This window comes from Centruroides vittatus, unplaced genomic scaffold (assembly GCF_030686945.1).
Source record: "Centruroides vittatus isolate TY-2023 unplaced genomic scaffold, ASM3068694v2 contig_349, whole genome shotgun sequence".
In the NCBI taxonomy this organism is placed as follows: domain Eukaryota; kingdom Metazoa; phylum Arthropoda; class Arachnida; order Scorpiones; family Buthidae; genus Centruroides; species Centruroides vittatus.
In genome coordinates this window covers 3,361,541-3,385,336 of record NW_027122172.1, presented here as the reverse complement: position 1 = coordinate 3,385,336, position 23,796 = coordinate 3,361,541, and the positions used below count along the sequence as shown (strand labels likewise).

Sequence of the window (23,796 nt, the reverse complement as noted above, 5' to 3'; positions counted from 1 at the left end):
ATCTTTTTTATTTTCATAAGAGTTTTAATTTGGGAAATATTTTTCTGTTGCTAATGAATTTTTCATAATTATTAATTTTTCTGCATACTTCTAAAATATTTTTGTTTAAAAATTGTTTAAATATTATAGATTATTAATTATATTTAGTAACAGAAGTTAGGTGTAAGGGGTGGCCCAAAAGTCTGTTAACCATTCTAAAGACACATTTACTGTCTTATTCAAATACATAAATATTTAATCATGTAAAATTTTTTAATTAATTACGTTTCTATCAGTTTTATTGCAGAAAAACAGTATTGATAAACACTTGGTTTACAATTTGTATTGCCAACCCCATTTGGAACATGTGAAACAAAATACTGTTAACTGAATTTTGGGCTATCTTGTATGTTGGAGAGAATGGAATTATAGAGAAAATATTATGAATATTCATTTTGCTCTTTTTTAAAATAGCTTGATGACTTTAAGACAAAGATTAACATTGGTATCAATTGAAAATTGTTGTTGAACTATGTTCATAATTTAAATAAGTCTAGGCCAAAGATAACCTAAAATTGACCTTTTGATGTAGGTTATTTTATAACATGTTAATGCTATGGATATGCTAAAGAAACTTGTCAAGTTTCAAAGTAGGACTTCAGAAAGTAAGAGAGTTTTTTTTTTGTAAAATCTTAAAAATAATTGATGGTTATTCATTTTTAGTATTTGCAATAATAGTGAAATTAAAATATATTTTTTAATAATAATTTTTTTTGTTCTGCTTGCAGTTTTATTTTAATGCCAATTACTAAAAGTTATTGAGAAAAATACATTAACAAACAATAGAAAAACTAAGAAATCTTAAAAGTCTTTAGTTGTTATTATTATTATCATCATTTCTTTGACTTTGTTATTTAAACTTAAATATTAAAAAAAAATTTTTAATATAATTTGTGATGGTGATAAAGGTGAATCTCAGTTTTCTGAACTGTCTAAAATTTTAATGTTGAAAATATTCTAAAAAATATCCAGAAAGAAAAATACTTGAATGTAATATTACAGTAGAATACTGTGTTTTACAGAATAAAGCCACTTTTTACTTGACATGTATCTTTTTGATGTAACAAGATCAGCTGATTTATGACATGTTGATTATGATCTTGATTGGACCACACACATTTTCTTACATCCTGTCATGGACCGTTTGAAGTTTGTTCCAAAAAACTAAATCAGTAGAAAAATCTTTATCATGGCTACTATTCTGTCAGCAAGTATTGTTGACAAAGAACAAATGTATCATTAATTCTTTTTATATAAATTTGAAATGTACAGTATTTGAAAGCATACAAAGACAAATTTTAATAGATCTTTTCATGTAAATTAAAAAAAAAATTGTGTGTTAAAGTCAGGTTCCAAATATACAGACATCACTTCAAAATTAATAAAATTATTTTTAGGTACTTCAGAATATATACATACATACATACATACATACATACATACATACATACATACATACATACATAGCATTATTTATAAATTTTTTAATTAAAAGAATAATTAAAAAACAAAATTTTTTATTTTTATGTTCAAGTAATTAAGCCTTTAATTAGAGATAATCATATTAAAATTTCAGTGTAAGTGATATGCAGATTTTCTGGGACAAAGCCAAGCTTTTAAAACATCTTTGACCCCAGGTTTGCTAAATCAACAGATTCTGCACAAATCCATAAACACACCTTGAAAAAGCTCTTGTATCAATTCTAAGGACATTTTCATCTCTGATACCTGGAAATGGACAATGAACTCTAAAGTTTAAAATTTAATTTATATGTATCTGATTTTTAGTTATGTTTATTATTTAATTTTGAGTGTTGTTCTTTATTTCGTCATTTTATACATTTCATTCTGTCTGTGTATTTATATTTCAAATGCCTGAGGAAAGCCCTTTAAAAATGTCTAAAGTCTATTGTATTAATTAAACCAAAATAAAATCGTGTCCGATGTTATTTAACGTTTAATAATGTTTAATAATGTCACAACAAATTTTGTAAATGCTCTGTATTTTTACATTTATTAAATATTAATTAAACCATTTGTGATGGTACTGCTTATAATATAAATAACATTAAAAAAAATTTCTTCTGGTACTGATGATTGAAAAAACTGATTACTTTGGCATTGGGCAGATGTTGATGCTTGTCATCTGAATTTTGTGCCATAAAGGACTAGAATAATTCAAAATACTGCATCTCTTAATTTCTGTTAATGCTGTAACTGAATAGAGACATTTTATTAGAAATATTTGTTTGCTATATTTAACATAGTTGACTCAATATTCCAGGGATGGGCAACCCACGGCCCTTGGGCTGCATGCATCCTAAATTAATATTTTTTGCAGCTTACATTGCATAAAATATGAATAAATATATCAATTTTCCAGCTTAAGGAAGTATATAAACAACATCTCTAAACCCGATATATTAAAGCTAAACACCAACCAAATGCCGACATTCTATCGGGCTAGTGTAAGGCTAATTACTAAATAACTACGTAAGCAATTTGACTTTAGAGGGAGGCATTAGGCACGATCTCGTATTAACATTAATAATTATAATTTTTAATTAATTAATTTTAAATAATTTAGAACCACTGGGAGAAAAAATCGGCCCGGAGCAGGACTCGAACCCACAACTCCTGCCTACCATGCAGATGCGTTGCCAGTTACGCTATCCGGACCTCCAGCCCGATCTCCTCTTCCAGTGTACATAAGTTAACCATATAACTAACGTGACCAGACGTCCCGTTTTGAACGGGACTGTCCCTTTTTAGAGTTACGAGTCCCGGTGTCCCCGAAATGAACTCAGGAACGCAAAATTGTCCCGTTTTCTGAAACCGCGCGAAAATTTGAGTAGTCGAGCCGGCCAGACGGCCGTCGCGCCGGCGGCCGGACGCGATCGGTGTGCGAGAGCAAACCGCGTCGTCGGTTGACGCGACGATAGCCGAGAGTGGCGAAGACGTCATCGCTCGCGCTTTGTTGACTAATTGTTCGGCAGATTTTTCGTTCGCCCACTTCTCGATATTTGTTTTGTTGTTGTTTGATGCTTGTGTACCTAGTAAATAACTTAAACTTCTTTCGTTTTGGAATCATAAGTTAAAATGCCGAAACGTAAGTGTACGTTCAATGTTAACTTACAAGCAAAATATCCGTTTATCAAGCAAATAAATACTCCCTCAGATGTCAGATGTGAAAAGTGTCGTACAGAATTTAGCATTTTCCATGGTGGTGCCAGTGATATTGAACAGCATTTAAAGTCTGAAAAACATAAAAATGCCGATCGTACCGCCGCTTCGAGTTCTTCGATGTTAACCTTTTTCAAGAAATCGGACGCACCAAGTTTAAAGGATTTGGATATCGCCACAGCAGAAGGCGTCTGGGCTTATCACACGATACAAGAAAACCACAGTTTTCGCTCTAATGATTGTGCATTGAAATTAATTCAATCATGTTTTGATTCCAAATTTACATGCGCGTGTACGAAATCAGAAGCTATTGTAGTAAATGTTTTGACGCCTACAGCAATGAAAGAATTAAAAGATGATCTTGATAAGTCCAATTGTATTACAATACTAAACGACACTTCAAACCACGGTAACAAGAAAATATACCCTATTCTAGTGCGCTTTTTTCAACCTTACGTAGGTGTGCAAGTAAAAATTTTAGATCTCCAAGACCAACCGGGTGAGAGTTCTGACATCATTGTCGATTATTTAAACCAAGTGTTGACAGATAATAATTTGACAGCAAAAGTCGTGGCATTTTGCGGAGACAATGCCAACATCAATTCCGGAGGTGCGGCTAGGTGAGGAACTAACAATGTGTTAACGAAATTGCAATCATCACTGAAAAAGCCATTGATAGGTATTGGATGTGGAGCCCATGTAATTCACAATGCAATAAAATCTGCTGCAGACAGGCTACCCTTAGATTACGAAAGCATTATTGTGAGGATATATTCATTTTTTTATGTTTACACAATTCGAGTTGAAGCTCTAAAGGAGTTTTGCGCCGAAACTGAAACGGAATATCAACAAATGCTCGGCTATAGCAAAACTAGATGGCTTGCTCTTATGCCTGCCTTGGAAAGGGTTTTAAAAATGTATCGGCCATTAAAAAACTACTTTTTGAGTATTGAAAAATGTCCCCTGTTGCTAAAAAACTTTTTTGAAGATCCCACATCTGAATTGTGGCTTTATTTTTTGCACGCTCTGTCAGCAAGTTTTCATCAAGCTGTATTGAAACTGGAAGGTCAGACTGTATCGGCAATAAGCTGCAAAAGAAATCAATCAACTAAAAGACAATTTGACTCAGAAACAGACCAATCAGTTTTTTTCATTTATGGTCCGTCAATTAATAGTGAAATCGAAAGATAATGTTACTGACATAGATGAAGAGTTTGTGAAAAGGGTGGCTACAGAATTTTATCAAACAAGCCGTGAATATCTGGAGCAGTGGACTTGCTTTCTTACCAAAGAAATGGAGATATTTTATTGGGCAGATTTAAAAAAGGTCCCCGCATGGGAAGACGTTCAAAAATCTCTGGATGTATTAATTGAAAAGGAATATATTGACTGTAATAAAGATGCAGAAGTTTTTGACGAATTTTCGTTAATTTGTAACTACATTACATCGCAGAAAGTAACCGAATGGAATAATCTAAATGTTTCCACGGAAACTCGTTGGGTGGAAGTATTCAAACACTTTCAAGTCAACAATTTTCAGCATGAAAACTTTTCTATTTTAATTGAATATATTTTATGTTTGCCTGCTACAAATGCTCCAGTAGAAAGAGTATTTTCTATGATGAACAAATTGTGGCCATCTGAGAAGACCCAGTTACAAATTTCAGTTCTAAAGGCAATGTTGATAATTAAGGTAAATATAAAAAAAACACGCCAAGAGTTTCATTCTTACTTAAAATCATCACCAGCTATATTAAAGCAAATTTGTTCCTCTGATAAATATAAATATAACTAAACGTTTCGGGTATATATATTTTTTAATTCGTAACTTTTAAGCTAACTGACTATTTCTGAATAAATAACTTTTAAAAAAGTGTTTTTTTTATTGACTACCTGTTAATTAACCTAAATAAACCAATGTCCCGTTTTGAGTCAAAAAATAAATGGTCACGTTATATATAACCATCGACAGTTATTACAACGGTTATATATATTACACCTTTCCAGGGCTTATGGTGGCCAGTTGAGTGCTGTAGAGGACGTGGGCACTAGGGTTTCTCAAACAGGATTCCGGGATCCTGGGATCCCGGTCGTTTTTTTAACCCAGGAAATATCCTGGGAAATTTTTCTTATCCTGGGAATCCCGCAAATTTGTTAAAAATTCACTTTTTTCTTATTTTATGTTAAGGTTGAGGAAATTTTGCAAATAGAAAGTATCATTAACTCATAAACTGTCAGAATACATTTGTATTTATTAATTTCAAATCTATTTATTAGTTTTTTTAACTTTTGTTTGTTATGGCAGGTCACAAATGGTCAATAATTGATACGTAGCTTATTTGTGGCAGAACTCTCAAAATTCTTTACCAGTAATATCTGGAATAAGTGTGCTTATGCTGTCTTAATTTTTAACCATGCTTAGTAGCTTCAATAACTGCATAACGCCAAGTTGTGCAAATTGGGCAAGGATACAAACTAGTACGAAGTCGGCGAGTATGAAGTTTTTCTTCATAATCTGATTATTAAAGACAAACAAACTGCCGAATTATTGGGCTATGATCTTTCTATTAAAGTAGTCGAGGTAGACAAATCAAGAATACTAGAGGACAAAAGAAATACTACAATCTCGAAAACGAACTAGAAATCTTTCAGGATACAGATGAAAACACATAATATTTGTCTTCTCTTAAATGCATTAAACACGATTCCAATCGCATCAATTGAATCGGTAAAGGCATTCTCGGTAGCGAGACTTTTCATTACTAAAATAAGAATCAGATTGAGTGATCAGAGTATCGACCATCTTCGCTTTGTAAAATCTTATAAAAATTTACAATATTTTGTATTATATTTTATTTAAAAATTCAAAAATTACCTTCTAAGTTAGAAGTTTGATCTAAGTTCATTATTTTTAATTTTCAACTCAATTCAAAGGCATTTTTGTTGTTGCTGTATGCAGTTTTCAGCAAACTTTAATAAATTTTTTCTATTTGTGAACATTTTTACGTAATTCAAAGGTAATTTTTAATACATATCTTATACAGCATTATTAATATGATTTTGGAGGATGCAGAACATATTAAATTACTTTAAAAAACGAAAAATAATTATATCATTTGATTTCATGATATTTTGTATATCTTAAAAATAATTAATTTTGTCCCGGGAAACAATTCACTTTTATCCCAGGATTCCAGGACAAGCAAAAGACTGGGAAATGAGAAACCCTAGTGGGCACTGAATGTGACCCCAGCCGGCATTGTAATAACCATCGATGGTTATATAGTTAACTTATATATGCTGGAAGAGGGGATTGGGCTGGAGGTCCGGATAGCGTAACTGGCAACGCATGTGCACGGTAAGCAGGAGTTGTGGGTTCGAGTCCCGCTCCAGGCTGATTTTTTTTCTTTTTTTTTTTTTTGTTTTTTTCTTTTTCTCAGCGGTTCTAAATTATTTAAATTAATTAATTAAAAATTATAATTATTAATGTTAACATGAGATGGCGCCTAATGCCTCCCTCTAAAGTCAAATTGCTTACATAGTTATTTAGTAATTAGCCTTAAACTAGCTCGATAGAATTTCGGCATTTGGTTGGTGTTTAGCTTTAAGGAAGTATGCAGCAAAAATTCAAATGTTACTATTTTATACAACTTATGTATGTGAATAGTTTTTCCCACAATGAATTTAGTAAAAATTAGAACAAGAAACCATTAACAGACTCACATTGAAACTAATTTAAAATTAGCAGTGACTAATATTTAACCAAATATTTCCAATATATTACATTTACATCAGTTCCAGAAGCTAAATTAAGTATACTTATGTTAATTTATAATTATATGTAAATAAATAATTGCGATTTACAGGCATTTCCCTCTTCTTTTCTCTCGTATGCGGCCCGTGTCAATTCAAAAGATTTGAAATATGGCTCTTACATAGAAAAAGGTTGCCCATCCCTACCCTATTCAATGAGAAACATTTACATTAATATTATACTCTTGAAAGTATGAAAAAGTTACTACGTTAATATTTCCTAACATTTGTGTGAATGTTTTTAAAAATGTTTGTTTACAAATTTTAATAAGCATTTTTTTAATTATTATATTATTTTATTCTGAAGTATGTTTAATTATTGATTATTATTTAACTAGAAAAACTTTAAAGTAAAATTTTTTTTTAAATTACTATATTTTTATTATTTTTGTGAACAAATAATTGAAATGATTTAATTTTTTAATCTGTTTTTAGTAAGGAAATTTAAATATTATAAGTAGCCGTCCACCTCTTAAAATGCAGCAAGAAGGAACTCCAAAATTTTTAAAATTCCATCAGGGAAGTGTTCGTGGAGTTGCTTTTAGTCCGAGAGTATGTAATCCATTTTAGTTTTTTATTTTATTTTTTATCAATATTTAGAGAATTTTTATTTTTGATAGATAAGATTTTTTTTAGTAACTTTTCGAAAATATGTTAAAAACTTAGTTTAGTTTTAGTGTACTGATTTTATAATATAAAAATATCATACAGGATCGATATCTATTTTGTTCTGGAGCTTATGATGGCAAAGTAAATCTTTATTCAGCTCAACGAATGGAACTGCTAATGTGTTATCAGGTAATAAATAAATTTTTCTAACGTTAATGTTAAAATAGTTAAATAAATTTGCTGTTCTAATTTTAAGATTACAACTATGGGATTAGCAAGAAATGTAAATGCTGTTCGTTTTACCAGTGATGGTTCCAGAGTAAGTTTGATTATCATCTTTAGAATTTTTTTTAAGATTATAAAATATATTTTAAAAATATTAATGATTATAATTATTACATGAATATTAAAGTTTTAAAACATTTGAATTTAATAAAGTAACAATCACATTTACCATCGAATTGAACATGTTAATGAGATTAGATAACAAAACTGCATGTCATAGCATATTTTGTTATAAATACAGTAGAGAACCGAAAATCGGAATCAATTGGGGACTGGGGTTGTTCAGATTAGTGATTTGTTTCGATTACCGATTATGTACGAATAAATATACAGTAGAGCGTCGATAAGTGGAACGTCGGTAAGTGGAATGGCCGGAAAGTGGAACGATTTTCAGTCAGACTGTGTCGTGCTGAATCGAATGTTTTTGATACTAGATTTACTTCTAAAGTATAATTTTTATGTTTTTATATTCTTTAATATATTTATTTTGTTTGTACAAAATGAAGAAATAATTTTTAACGATACGATAGCCTCGATTATTATTATAAAAATTTTCGTTAGGCTTAAAATCGACGAAAATTCAACACGAAGCGACACGCAACAGAGAAAAATTCAACACGAAGCGACACACAACGGAGAAAAATTCGAACATCGGACAGGTTAATATTTTTTTTCGTACATAATCAGTAATCGGAACAAATCACTAATCTGAACAACCCCAGTCCCTAATTGATTCCGATTTTCGACTCTCTACTGTACCTTGAACTTTGAATTTAATTTGTTTTGGGAAGCCATTGAAACTCTGAATTGTTCAAAGTTTGAATCAATTTTCACTATTAGAAATAATCGAAAGTGAATTAATCTGTTCCCAGACTGTAAATAATGCCCATTTTGATAAACAGTAAATACATATAATTTAAGGTAAAAATAACACAATTAAATGTCCTAAATAATAAATTAAAACATGCGAAAAATACATAATTACTGTATAATAAAATGAAAATTGCATTGACTGCATCTTAGTGATGAGTGATAATCTTTAAGGTCAGTGTGCAGCTGCTTGGCTTTCTCATAAATAATCCTCTTGGTGATGATATCACTAACCAATTGCTTCTCATTTACCATACTAGGAAGAGTTTTTCCATCTCAATAACATGTAATTTTCTGGAGGGCAGTGTTGTCATACCTTTAGCCATGTTTGCTGCTTTTATTGCTTCCCTGTTCCTAACAGTGGTGCACATTGTCAACTTCATCATCTTAAACATGGCTGCCAGATCTGCCACATTTGTACCATTTCATGTTTCACTATAAGTTCCTTTTTCACCTTAATTATTGATACTACAATGTTCCTCTTAGGCTTAGTTGCTCTCATACACTCCTTTGATGCTGCAATTAATTAATAGGGGTTATATACAGGGGATATCTAAATTGGTGTTCATAAATGTAGGGATGTGTTCCTGACAAAAGTCATTATGAACATGGATCCAAAAATCTTTTGTTAGAGAGTTATGAAAGGAATTCTCTGTAGTTACTCCTGATTATGTAAATCACTTCAAACTTGCACTTTTACACACTTTCTTCTTTACAGTTGGTCATGGCATTTGTTTTGTTTTGTCTGATTGTCTTTTTTTTCTGTTTTGTGTTATTCAGAGTAAGGCTGGAATCACACTTACAGAAAAAAAGCTCACGTAACCATAATGGCAATTTTTCTCTGTAGTTACTCTGTAGTTACTGTGAATTCTGTATTTCCGCACGTAAAATCGTAAAAGAAAAGAAAAATGGAATAAAAAGAAATAAACTTTTTGCCATTTAGAGTGTCGGTTTACATTACTAGCAGTGCTACATCTACATTCATTCTGGCTTCTGCCAATTCAAGCTAAACATGGTTCTTGGTCACCTTTGACATTTTTTCTTTCTGAGCTTCCATGATTTTGAAACAGCGACTCAACTATCGACATGTGTCAAAATGGCTGCTGATCAGCTCACATGGTTTCTCATTTTCAGCACAGCAGCGACACAGTGATGTTGTAAACGTGTCATCGCTTCCAGGGATCTGATTGGTCAACATCTACATCTTATGGCCAGAAAAATTTTTCCACTGAACACCTCTTGAGTTGATTTTCCAGAAATTTTGCGTGTGAGGGATGTAAAATTTTTCTGGATTTGGCTTTCAGTTTACAGTTTCAGTGGTGTTTTTCTGTAAATATGACTCCAGCCTAACTTCCATAACATTACCAGACAATGTACAGTACCATACCTAATGTCGATGTTCTGAGGGATTTTATCCAAAATGGCTTTGACCAAATTTGAAAAATTCCAAGAATTTTCAACAAAGTACAGCAAAGCATGGAACGCAGGCTCAGTATGTATCGAAGCAGAAGGAGATCACTTTGAGCAATTTTTGTGAATCTGTTGTTAAATGCCTCACATGTACCATTAGCAATAAACCCTATAACTCCCTAATGAAGGATTTTTGGACCCATATCCTTCAATATGAAATATGAAATAAAATTTCAAAGTATATATATATACATCCTGTGTATATATATACGAGGCGTGTTTTTAAAGTAGTACCGTTTTAATATAACTCCGCTGGAGCGCTGCAATCGGCACTTAGTGCATGCGCGCTGTGTACATACATCTGTTGGGAAGCCACAAACGCCATTACGGAGCCAGTCGACTGTGTTTACTGTTGTTTTCGTATTATTGAAATGCCGCCGCTCATTAAGAATCCCACCGACTGCGAAGTGCGTGCCGTTATTCGTTTTCTCAGTGGTAAAGGCTTGAAAGTGGCTGAAATTTATCGCCAAATCAGTGAAGTTTATGGTGAAAGCGTTATGAGTGATGGAATGGTACGAAAATGGGTTAGGGCCTTTAGTAATGGCCACACAAACATTCACGATGAGGAACGAAGTGGGCGACCTTCAGTCATTATCGACGATTTGACTGAAAAAGTGGACTGTAGACAGTCCACTTTTTCAATCGTGAATCGTCTGTTCTCTTTCACTCTAGTGAAAGAGAACAGACATCTGGCAGGGCAGCGCCATAACAATCACGACGAAGTCAAAACGACCGTTCTGCAGTGGTTGTCTCATCAGGCGGCAACATTCTTTGAGGATGGAATACAAAAGCTGGTCCCACGATACGATAAGTGTCTTAATATTAATGGGAATTATGTAGAAAACTAGTGTAAAATATGGGCTTTCACATAAATAAAAGTTTTGTTAAAAATGTTTGCTTGTTTTTTTTATATTTCAAAATGGTACTTACTTTAAAAACACGCCTCGTGTATATATATATATATACACACACACACACACACACACACACACACAGGATGTATCTAAATTGGATGTATCTTCTTTATTATTAGTTGAACATTAGTGAACATTAGTTAAATTCTCAAAGATATAAGAATATATAAGCACAAGATACCAGTGGCGTGCCGTGACATTTGATGATACGGAAGCTGTGTTTCTGTAAGAAGCCGACTTACAGGGACAATCAATTAATTGCGCGTCAGGGCCCGTTCGTATTCGTTCGTTCGATAAGCCAGTAAAAACCGTATACTTCTTTAAATGTATTTTTAATAGATTATCTGACGTACTTAATAAATAAAAAAGTTCAATATAATTACCTCCGTTAATAGATTCAATAAATTCCCTACGCCCTCTAAATGCCAATTCTCGCTTTGAGAAAAAACATATAACATCTATTAATTTAGATATACCTATTAATCGTAATTATCTTGTTATAATTTTCAATATTTATTTTATATTGTCTACCAATGTTAAATTCTATTCCTCTTTGATTTCCAAATTGCTTCAATTTTACGATAGAATCGTCATTCGTCATAAATTTTATCATCAAAATGTCGAAATTTTTTGTTGACGTATTTATATTTAATTTAGGCATCGGTCTTTCTCTTTTAATAATGTTTTCTTTTTCGTTATATGGTCTCGAGCCAAAACTAAAATAAATTTTTGAATCACTAGCCACGATATAAGGGCTAAAATTAAAATTATCAGAAAAACTTACTTGGTAAAACAAAATGTGTGACGAATATACATACCTAGTACAAAAAATTCTTCAATTGTATGAATATACTTTTAATGAAACTTATAATTAAATATAACTTTGGGAAGAAACGTACAGTACATAAAAATAACAAAATATTCTTTACTTTTTAAATCTTAAAACAATCCACTTAGTGAAATACTGTAGCTCCCTACGAGTGGCTAATGAATGAAATCAGAGACGGTCCAGGTAGGTGTGTCCGTGCCAAATCCCGAGGGTGCAGATACCGGTCAATGTCAAATGCCTCTTTTGTCGCGTCACCAGTATATATCAAAGGACGCGACGGGGTTGTTGTAGATTTTAAACGTTTCTCACCATAGCTGTAAAAATCTAAATATGTTAAACTTAACAGATTGTCTGTTGTTCGTTTTCTAACTAATTCGTTTTAGGATCGAGTGTTCACGGAAATTTCCAAAATTTACAACTTTTCGGTCACTCTCATTGAACTGGAAAAATTTCTGTCTTTATTACATCTAATATTACGAAGAGATCAGACCCCACCGTACTCGGCAAAAGATTGGTTCGGTTAAAATTCTGTTTAAGTAAAATTTCGGCTCTTTCATCGGGGTTTTATATATGTTTCTAATTCCCTAATCGCTTAATTATTTAACTACTTCTTAAATTGAAATAAGTCGAAACCGGTTACTTTGTACTCGAATATCTGTAGTCTTGGGAAAGAAGTGGAAAGAAATTTTTACGACAACGGATACATAAATCGTAAATTTAAAGAAAATAAATTCTAGAGCTTTTTTGTACCATTGTACGTCTCATTCATTAAATTTGGTTGTAAATGATGCTGCCAAAGTAACAGTTAATTTTTTAACACTATACTAGAATTGTACACGTTTTTTCTGCATCCCCTTACAGATGGGACATAGTAAATCGTAATATCACCGGTTTAACATTGAAATCCGTAAGTAATATAAGATGGGAGAACGGAATAAACGCGGAATAAATGTATCAAATATTTTAATGGATTTTTTTAAAACTCCTGTCAACTATACAGAACTATCATAAAAACGTGTCAGTAAACTCCTATTGATTGGGTTAAGTTATAAATCTAGTCTACAGTGGGCAACCTTTTTTATAACGTGGGCCAGAATAAATTTTACGTTTTTTCTGCGCCGTAGTAGTTAATTGACGCCTTCTTGTGACTCGTAATTTTTTAAGTCTGCAAATATGAAATAAATAAATAAAAAGTTAATTACTACATTTATTTCTCTTATCGTTTTCGAAAATTACAGAAAATTGGAAAAATAACTAATTATCTATTAAAGATCTCGCGGGCCGGATAAAAACTTTTCGCGAGCCGTAGCTGGCCCGCGAGCCGGGGCTTGCCCGCCGTTGATCTAGTCTACTCATGATTCGCATAATCGGGCGAGGGCGGCCGAATATCTAGCAGGCAGGCGGCTAACAACCGGTCCGGGATATAAAATTAGAAGTTTTGTGTGTGAAGCATCCACCGGCTAAACCGGGTGACGTTGGTGCTCTGTAAAGCGCATGCGCCAATGCCTATAATCTGGCTGCTTGGAAACTGACCTGTTTCGACACTCCTTTCGCCACCGAATTATTCGAATATACAATAGCGATCATATCGTTTTTTTTCACATGTAGTATAGAAATTTGTAAAAGATACATAATGCAGTTATAATAAAATATTAATTTTAATTAATGCAAAGTAAGTTAAAATATGAAAATTTATATTTTATAAAATATAAGAGAAGGTCATTGGAAGATGGAATCGGCGGTTCCATCGCTTCCAATGACGGCACTCCACTGCAAGATACAGTTGGTGAAAAACTGTATGCACAGTGAGTATATTTATTCACTGTGAGACACAACTTGGTCTTTGAGAATTTAACTAATGTTCACTTCTTTTTATTACTTTAACTTGCTTCTGGTCTATTTCACTTCCTTCATTATGAGTGACATAAATACAAGGTTATTGAGGTAAATCCAGAATTTCTTTGTGGGCAATCTTAGGCAGTCTTGGAGATAAGATTGTTGATGAAAGTATATACATGCCTTCATATTCAGGTACTTGATGCACCAAACAGTCAACAACTGGGGTTGTGCTCAGACATGTCATGAGAATATGACTGAAGAGCTGCTATACTTGAATTGCTTCACACTGGAAAGTTGCCCTCACAAATCATGGTATGCTTTGACTACAGGAAGATGGGAAGATGCAAGTTTACAACATAGCCAAGAAGTTCAGGGAGTTTGACGACAATGTGAGTGACTCCTGACAGGGCAACTCACAGTAAACATTTGCAAGAGAAGTGTGGCATTCATAACCAAATTGATGGTGAAGATTGGAAAGGATGGTACATGGATTATGAATGACCTTGTTAAAGATATGGGCATGGCAAGGTTGACAATAAGTCTGGCAGTGCCTGAGGACCTGCTATAGTATTCTCTTGTCTTCAGGAATCACCAGCTCTTGACTGACAAGAACAAGGAGGACAGAAAACTGAAGACTCACGCTCTGTGAACAACATCAAGCATGATGGTGCTTGTTCTTGAGGTTCTTCTCTGACAAGAAGACTTCATTTAGGACAGGAAGCTGAATTGTCGAAATAGCTGCTGGATCTGGCAGAATTCCTCTAGTGTGTATCTGGCAGAAATTTTGTGTGTATGCCTACAGTCATACACACCAAATTTCCTCTCTCTCTGATCATCCTGGGAGATGACTAGTAAGGGTGATGTCATGGCATCCTACTTTTTCAGCAAGGACTTGAGGGTGAATACCGACTTTTACATCATTGGGTGAAGACAGTTGCAGGGCCAGATTTACATAAGGGCATTTGGGGCCTGTGCCCAGGGCCCCCACAAAATAGGAGCCCCCACAAAACTAAAAAAAATTATGTTTAAACATAATTTTTTTTCTATTACCGCGACAGTTTAGTGTGGCCTAATCATGAGGGCAACAGGCAGAGAAAACCAAACCTGGGAAAAAATCTATGAAACATCGGAAAATTTCGGGAAAAAATTTCACATAGGTATTTTTCAGTTAAATTAAAATAATTAGTTTTACACAATAAAATATATGTATGTTTACAATAACCTTATTTTTAAATGAAATTTACAACTTCCTAGTTCAAATCTAATTGAAAGTATAGTATTTTGTGTAAATTTTCTAAATTATCAAATTTGCCTACTCTTAGAGGGGGGACCCCCACTGAATTTGTGCCCAGGGCCCCTGGATTGGTAAATCCGGCCCTGGACAGTTGTGAAGCCCTGGATGGATGAAATGGATGCTGGGAGGGAGAGTGTGTTCCAACAGGGCAAGGAAGATGCATGCCTGGCTTTAAGGTAACATCCCATACTTGTGTCACCATCCAGTCTTGACTACAATTCTTTTAACTATTACATGTGAAGCATGGTAGAGGCAAAGGTAAATGCAAAGCATCACAATACCAAGAATTCTTTAAAGACTTCCATAGTGGAGGTGATGACAAACATGGATCAATCACACCTGCATCCATTTCAGGTCAACGTTGGAGAAACTTGTGGAAGTTGAAGAGGGCTACATAGAATATCATTTTGCATTTTGTAGTACTTTTGTACTAATTTTTGTAAGAATATATTGATTTTTTCCTTTATTTTTAATTGTTTTTCATTATATGGTGACTTTTTCAGATTTACCTTGATGACCTTGTAATAAAGTTAACTTTTTATTAAGTATCTCAATAAGGTTTGTTTAATGGTAAATTTTGCTAGTGACGAAAGTTGCAGCTATTATTTTAAATGTAAAAAAGTTAGCATTGGATGATGAACTATGAATTTGAATTATAAAAAAAAAAGAAGAAACCAATAATAAAATTATTGTTTTTAATGATTGTTTTTTAGTTAAAGGAAACCTGTAAAATTTTTAATGTACAAAACTTGTCTTATTTGTAGATTTTGGCAGCAACAACAGCCAGAAGACTTGCCGTTATTGATGTGGAACGTGGAGAACAGGTCATGTCGTATGATAACTGTAAGTTAAAATCTTTTGTTAATTTTGAGATTTAATATATAAATTCATTCAAAATTAATTTAGAAATTTTAAGATATAAATATTTAATGTTAATTTATATTATCAATGTGTTTTATTATAATACTATATTAATTATTAAATTGGAGGTTTTCACATCTGTGTTTCTACAGTTAAAAATCGCGAGGTAAACATGAATAAATTGGACAGAAACTTCTGTTAAATATAGAATAAGATACTGCTATAGCATTATTAATTTTTTATATATCATTCTTATTTTGAGAGAGAATTTTAATTGTGAGAAAGGAAAAAATTGTTTATTGTATTGTATAAAGGATTTGTTTAGATTTATTGAATTAGTATGATTATCATTTAAAAGAATATATTGATCACAAATATTTTAAATTTAAATATATTAGGTGCCTTTAATGGACGAGACCGTGCAGGCCTTGCTGCTGATCCCATTTGTCCCAATATGGCCGTCTGCAGTTGTGTTAATGGAAAGGTAAATGTTATATTCAATGTTTTAATTGTAACTGATCAGAAATATAAATTTTTAAAATTGTAATAATAAATTTTTAAAAATTTGGATAGTAGATTCTTTTATTAATTAAAATTGAAGACAAAGTCTGTTGAAAAAAGTCACCTTTTATTCATTATCATCTTCCAGAATATATAGTAAGATGATCTGACATTTTCTTTTAGGATTCTTTCAAAAAATTTTAAAATTTCCTGAAAACATGTAAAATTATCCAATTAACAAATAAAACACTTTTTAAAAATTGGAAATTGAAACAAAAGTGAAGTGGAATTGGTCTTAGCTCCCCATCCATATACTGCATTGGACCCATACTGATACTTAAACCATTTATACATTGAAAGAAGTGCTAATAGTATGTAAATTTCAAGCTGTCCCATAGTGGTTAATCCTTGTAAAATATTTTCAATTTTTAAAAATTCAGATTTTAATGGATTTTATCTTCAATTTTAATTAATAAGAGTAATAATAAGTTCATACAATGCACTTATTACTTTTTTGCTTTAGGGATTGACATTGTTTGATCTCAGAATGCCTTTACCATTGGATTTTATTTATGATGTAAGTGAATTTAATTTAAAAATAATAATAAAATAACGAGATAAACTGAGTATATATTAGATAGATTAGGGATTTGAAGAGTTATACTGCTGAGACTGCACTGTATTTTGTCATTAACTGAATTAGATGATAATTTAGGTATTTTGTGTTCTTGTACTTGTGTGGAAATTAATTAATTGAGAACAAAATTGACTGCCTTGAAAAGATTTGTTTTTGTTTTCCTTTAGCTCCATATCAATGTCATCCGTGACATAACATTTCTCCATAGTAGTTGGCCATTTGTACGGAATCATCAGAGTGCTATATTATCATTATCTTGTGATGGTGTGTGTAAAGTAAGTGCATGATTTTTATAACAAGTAATATTATACAAATAAAAGTAAAACTTATATGATAGTTAATTGATATTTCTTTTCTAATAAATAATTAATAGTAAATTTTATTTTTGAATATTCAATTTAGTAACTTTTTTAAAGATAGTTATGTCAAAATCAAAAGCAAGCACTAAGATGAAAAAAAGTGAAATTTTTATTTTCCCAATTAAAAGTTTTTTCCAGTTCCAAAATTATGCTGTAATACAAAAAGTGATAATTAATATCTATATTAGATTGGTTACACCTGTTACATACTATCCAATCTCAAATGATCTATGCTTATGTACTCCATTAACTATGTTTTATATTTGATCAAAAGTTTTTATTTCAAATTTAAAGGTTTAAATTAAATAATTAATAATTAATTGCATTATCCAGCTAACTTTAAACCCATGATCACATGCAGTTTTTTTTCTTACACTATCTCTTGCATAAGGTGATGATTTTCTACTATTTTTCATGCGTAATTGCTTTGCATGTAATTGCCATTTCTTGAATTTGATTATTTTGGAAAATCCTGTAATGTGTCTTCTCTGCATTTGACAAATTTCAACATCATATATTGTTTAGTTTATGATATTATTTTGTTTATAGAACTATGTCCTGTAGAGAGTCCTTCAAACTTTGTGACAGTGTGGGTTAATGTGAAATGAGTTAAACTTGAAATAAATAATGAAAGAAAGGGCTAAAATTATTTTTTTGTATTTTTAGGGCATGAAATAAACCTGTGGAAACATTTAAATTGTTAGTCATAGTGCCTCAAGCTATCTTACAGAAACAAGCATTCAAGATTGTAATGACATCAGAGCAGAAAATCTTTGTGCATGTGATCTTGAGACAAAGAAAAATTGTACATTATTGCATGCATAAGGAGTGTAATATCTGAAAGCCTATGGGCTTGACCATGTGTTAATATGGCCCTAATCACAAGTTTATATGTTGTTTATAAGAGGTTCTGTGAATTTTTAACCTTTATTTTTTCTGTAAACCTTACAAGTAAGTTTGAGAATTTCAATGCAGTACTTCTAACATTCAAAGATTTTCAATGATGACAACTTTATTTGTTTAATTTATTATTACAAATACATTTCAGAATAATGTATATTTTTGTTTTCTCTTCAGTGCTAATTAAGTTAATCATTCCAAAATGCATTTATAACAATAAATTAAATGAATAAAGTCATCATTACTGAAAATCTTTAGATGTTTGAGAATTTCAATACAGCACTTCTAACTTACTTGTAAGGTTTACAGAGAAAAGATATATAGAATTTCAGTACTCCTTATCTATATAATAGGAATTTTTTAATATAAAGTAAAGAAAAAACCATTACTAACACAAAAAAAAGAATGCAAAATTGGCACAGGCCAAAAGGCATTGCAAATGGACAACAGAACAGTGGAAACAAGTCTTATTTTGAAGGCCATTTTTGTTATCTAGTAACTAATTTCAACTTGTATGCTGCAAAGTGGACAAAACACATTACTCAGAATTGCTTGCAAGGTTCATTTCAAATCATTACTTGAAGAGCATACTTCAAAAAGTATGCTCTTCAAGTAATGATTTGAAATGCATTCACCTGCAATGGCATTGGAAAACTTTTATTTTGTGGATGGCACAATGCATTCAAATCAAATAAAACTGTGCTTGCAAAAAGTATGAGTAATGTTCAAAATAACCACCAGTCGGTTTGACAAACACAACAGTTTATATTTACAATAAAATGTACAAAAGAATACAAAATAGCATTACAATTTAATATGCACAAACACTAATCCAACGACAACCGACTATTCCCGTACACGTTCGTCGAAAGAAACTCCTTACGACCTACACGAACACACTTGTAATTAACAGCACCTCCAAGTCAGGAACAAGTTCGTACTAAAACACTGGAGTTACTTTTCCCCAGATTTCCGTGGCGTCCAACGAGAGAGTTAGTTAGCACTTTGATAACGACGATCCTAATTCGATCCGATCATCCCGATACGAACTCAGCCGATCCTGATACGAACGCACGATACGAGCTCCCGTTCCCGCCGAAACTACGGCTTAAATAGTCCCAACGTTCGAATCGTCCGCCAATCAAATTTGAATTCTTCCACAACGGCTGCCAACGGTCATTTCCCGCCGGCCAATCTGTCTGTCGTCCGTCTGTTGTCGATTTGAAACACAACGGATCTTCTAACGGTCGTTTCTAACGGCCGATCCCAACAGCTTTTCCGTTATGAAAGTTCGTTATAATAAACCAGGGCGGAAATCGCTCGCCTAGCGATTCCAAACCCTACACCTCTGCGGCCAAGGATCAAACTGCGCTTAGCTCAAGCCTGTTTGATCCAACAACACTCAGCAATTTTACAAATGTCCGTTCGTGCGGACTGACCCTTAACTTCCGGTACAACCGGGAATGTTCACTCGCACCTACGCACAGAGATGCTTGCAGGACCCGATACGACCCGATCAGTTCGATGTCCACGCGCATTTTTACTACGTTCTTATGCGTATCTTGATGCGATTTCCCTAGTCCGATCCATGACAAATATCCTGTAAAACTACTAGCCTGGGCATCCCACGCCGAAGGCGAGGAACGTAGGGGAAAATCCCCGATTTGTTCGTGTTCCCGGCCACGATCGTACACCTGACGCATAGGCGGAGCTATTGCTACTTTTCCGACACTTGTGCCCGAGCCAAATTTTATTCTGACCGTACTAGTCTGTATTCAGCAGACTTCTAGTCTGTCCCCATGGCCCAACTGCTTTCTGCCGTTCTCTAACCTTCTCCGGCGGTCACCCTCGCATTCTTCCCCTTCCAGCGCGTCGATTTTGTTGACCCGGTACGCTTTCCTGACCAAGATCGTACCACCGACCCCCAGTTCGTCAGCCTCTGCGAGCGTTGTAATGCGAGCCGTCGTAATGCAAACCGGCGCACTGCTCCGGTACTCGTGCCAACTCTGCCAGTACCTTCGGATACCCGCCGCCGTTTCCCAACGGTGTGAACCACAGTGAACGCGCCTCGTCACCTTCTGACTGACCAATTGTTCTTTCTGTGGGGCCTTGTAGGCTAGCCTCAACATCCTTTCCCTCCTTTCTGGGAGTTTTCCAGCCTGTTTAATGGGTTTGCTGCTACCCCTATTCTGACCTATGCTGTCTTTGGGACCGGCGCGTCTTCTCCGCCCCCCCGGGGGGGCTTCTAACGGTCGGGGGAGCGACCTATCTTGGACTTGGGTCTCCTGTGGATTCGACCCGTTTTCCTCACTGTCGCTAATCCCGCTGTCTGCCGTCTCCGAAAGATGTTCTAATTCATTCTCCTTTCCTTGGGTATCGCTCTTCCGGTCAACCACCTTTCGGTGATCCTCTTCCGCTACAGGTACACCCGGGGTCTGATTTAGCGTGCACGCTACCGCACGCGTCACCTGCCCCAGTTCCTGCGATCCTGTGGGACCTTTCTTCCCCAATTCTATCCGGATCGTTACTTTATCAACCCGGTGACCGAAGGCTCCAACGAGTTGGCTTTTCTCCTTCGTTCCCGTCACCACTTTAGGGACCCATGACTCCCTTAAACCCGACACTTTCGTTCCTGAAACGTCCTTAGCTGGGGGACCACTTCCATCGCCTACTACCTCAGTTCCCTTCAGCGGCCTCCCGACTTCGGGTTGAATATTGCGAACTTCCTCCTCTCGTCTTGCCGCGACTCCACTAGGCTCTCTAATGTCCTCGTCTACCTGGACTTTTGCTACTCTGACCCTAGAGGTTCCCGTCCTCGATCCAGCTACAGGCCTGGGCCTTTCTTCTCCCCACATAGCCTCGACCCGATCCTTCACTTCCCCGCTCCCCGGTGGGCAAGAAAGTTTAGATGCCCTCACCTCCACCACCACGCGGTCCGCTGCCTTGGGTCGCATGCGTTCGGCCTCGTCGTCTACCCGCCTACCAGAACACCCTCTTTTCTGCCGGTCAGTTTCCCTTGGCCTATCCAATTTCACCCGCGGCTTGTTTCCCGACGAGCTAATTTTATCCCCGAAGTCATAGTTCCCCTCGACTTTAAGTCCTTCAGATCGTATTTGCTGTTCCTGCCGCCTTGTATCATCTAATTTTCTGGTGATCCCCAGCCGTAACTTACGCCGTTCTAACTCTATCTCTGCCCTCCTCGTCTCGGACTTGATTTTCGCGATTCTCGCCTCTGACTCGATTTCCATTCTTCTGGTCGCTTCTTTGATTTTCGCGATTCTCTCCTTGCTCGCCGCCTCGATTTTCGCAATCTCGGCCCATAACCTACGTGCTTCGAGTTCACGACTCGACCTGCTTGTCCTACGCACCGTTCCCTGCTCGTCATCCTCCCAGTCCCTAGCCTCTAGCTGCCGCGATTTCGTGCGTCTAGGCATCTCTGTGTGCTAGCGAGAAACAAATAATTTACCTGGGTCTAATTGCTGGTGATGCTCTGTACGTACGTCTGCTTCTCTGTCGTAGCTCAGTTTTTCCAATTCTTTGGAGTTTAATCCTGGATAATCCGACGTAATCCAACGTAATCCAAGGTATCCTGTCGAGACTGCGCCAGTAATGTTCAAAATAACCACCAGTCGGTTTGACAAACACAACAGTTTATATTTACAATAAAATGTACAAAAGAATACAAAATAGCGTTACAATTCAATATGCACAAACACTAATCCAACGACAACCGACTATTCCCGTACACGTTCGTCGAAAGAAACTCCTTACGACCTACACAAACAGACTTGTAATTAACAGCACCTCTGAGTCAGGAACAAGTTCGTACTAAACACTGGAGTTACTTTCCCCCAGATTTCCGTGGCATCTAACGAGAGAGTTAGTTAGCACTTTGATAACGACGATCCTAATTCGATCCGATCCTCCCGATACGAACTCAGCCGATCCCGATACGAACGCACGATACGAGCTCCCGTTCCCGCCGAAACTACGGCTTAAATAGTCCCAACGTTCAAATCATCCGCCAATCAAATTTGAATTCTTCCACAAAGGCTGCCAACGGTCATTTCCCGCCGGCCAATCTGTCTGTCGTCCGTCTGTCGTCGATTTGAAACACAACGGATCTTCTAACGGTCGTTTCTAACGGCCGATCCCAATGGCTTTTCCATTATGAAAGTTCGTTATAATAAACCAGGGCGGAAATCGCTCGCCTAGCGATTTCAAACCCTACAGTATGGTTCAACCAAGTATCAGGTCAGTTCATAAGTTCGTGCGTATTTTTATCTACAAAAAAAGCAGCAAAAGATTTTAATTAAATTTTATTTCAATCTATAATGTATTCACCATTATTTTGTACAATTTTTTGCCATCTCGATGGTAGCTTTTTAATCCCGTCTTCGTAAAATGATTTCGGTTTTGAATCAAAATATTCAGAAATAGCCTTTTTTACAGTGCAGACTAGTGCAGAGAGAGTATCGTCGTCGAAGTCGACGGATCTTCCCGTACGAGCCTTATCCTCCACACTAAAATCGTTGTTTCTAAATCTTTCAAACCACTTCTGTGCAGTCCTTGAACTAATTACGATTTGATTATGTACAGTATTTATTTTTTTGGCTGCATTTGTAGCATTCTCACCAAATAAAAAGTATAAAACGTGTCTTTTATATTCGTCGGTTACTTCCATTTTAACGAAAATAAACAACTGAAATGTTCACAATTCTGAACAGTATTATAGGAATGAGATCCAATTTAACACTTCGGTGTAAAAATTATCACTCTAATGTGATAATTTTTACACCGATTAGACTGACATTTTTAACAGCAAAACAAGATTTTGCTCAAGATCATAAAAATGCGCACGGACTTATGGACTGACCTGATACATCTTTTGGATGTCTTGACTACATAATATCTAACAAGATTCGGCATACTTCCACACATGTAGATAAGTAAATGTTCATTTCTGGTTTTAAAAGTGTTTAATATTTTAGAACTATTAATCAATTACCCATCTTTTCACTCTTTTAAAATGCAAAGGGTGTTCAGAAGTTGGCATATGAGTGGCAGATTGGGCCAGAAATTTGCTATACCCAAACCAATTGAAAATGTGTGGTCTTTGTGTTCTCTCAAAGTTCAAAGAGCATGGACTTCAACAGAATAGGAGCTGTAAGAAGTGATTTTTTTTATGTATGGCACCATAACATTAGTGCGATTGTATCTGAAGTCAAGTCAATGATGACATCAGAAAATATTAATGAATACAATGTATACATTAATATATTTGTATCTTTTTATGAATATTTTGTCTAAATTTTTTTTATTTATTAACTCTCCTTTAACCCCCATCTTCAAAACAAGTTTTTACATTTTCAAGCATTATATTGTACTGTATA

At 34.6% G+C, this 23,796-nt stretch overlaps 1 protein-coding gene across 3 annotated transcripts in view; it reads left to right on the top strand.

The window, feature by feature from the left end:
* The window catches only part of LOC136974452 (uncharacterized), a 66,729-nt gene that overhangs the window by 30,152 nt on the left and 12,781 nt on the right, over positions 1 to 23,796 (top strand). Inside the window, exons 5-12 of one of the 3 annotated variants that reach the window (XM_067269358.1) lie at positions 454 to 644; positions 7,471 to 7,587; positions 7,747 to 7,833; positions 7,901 to 7,963; positions 15,910 to 15,988; positions 16,405 to 16,490; positions 17,031 to 17,084; positions 17,312 to 17,419. In XM_067269358.1, the coding sequence (XP_067125459.1) occupies positions 7,513 to 7,587; positions 7,747 to 7,833; positions 7,901 to 7,963; positions 15,910 to 15,988; positions 16,405 to 16,490; positions 17,031 to 17,084; positions 17,312 to 17,419 (552 nt within the window). In that variant the 5' untranslated portion in view covers positions 454 to 644; positions 7,471 to 7,512. The remainder of the gene's footprint in view (positions 1 to 453; positions 645 to 7,470; positions 7,588 to 7,746; positions 7,834 to 7,900; positions 7,964 to 15,909; positions 15,989 to 16,404; positions 16,491 to 17,030; positions 17,085 to 17,311; positions 17,420 to 23,796) is intronic. The other 2 variants (XM_067269360.1, XM_067269359.1) reach the window with 2 other exon arrangements.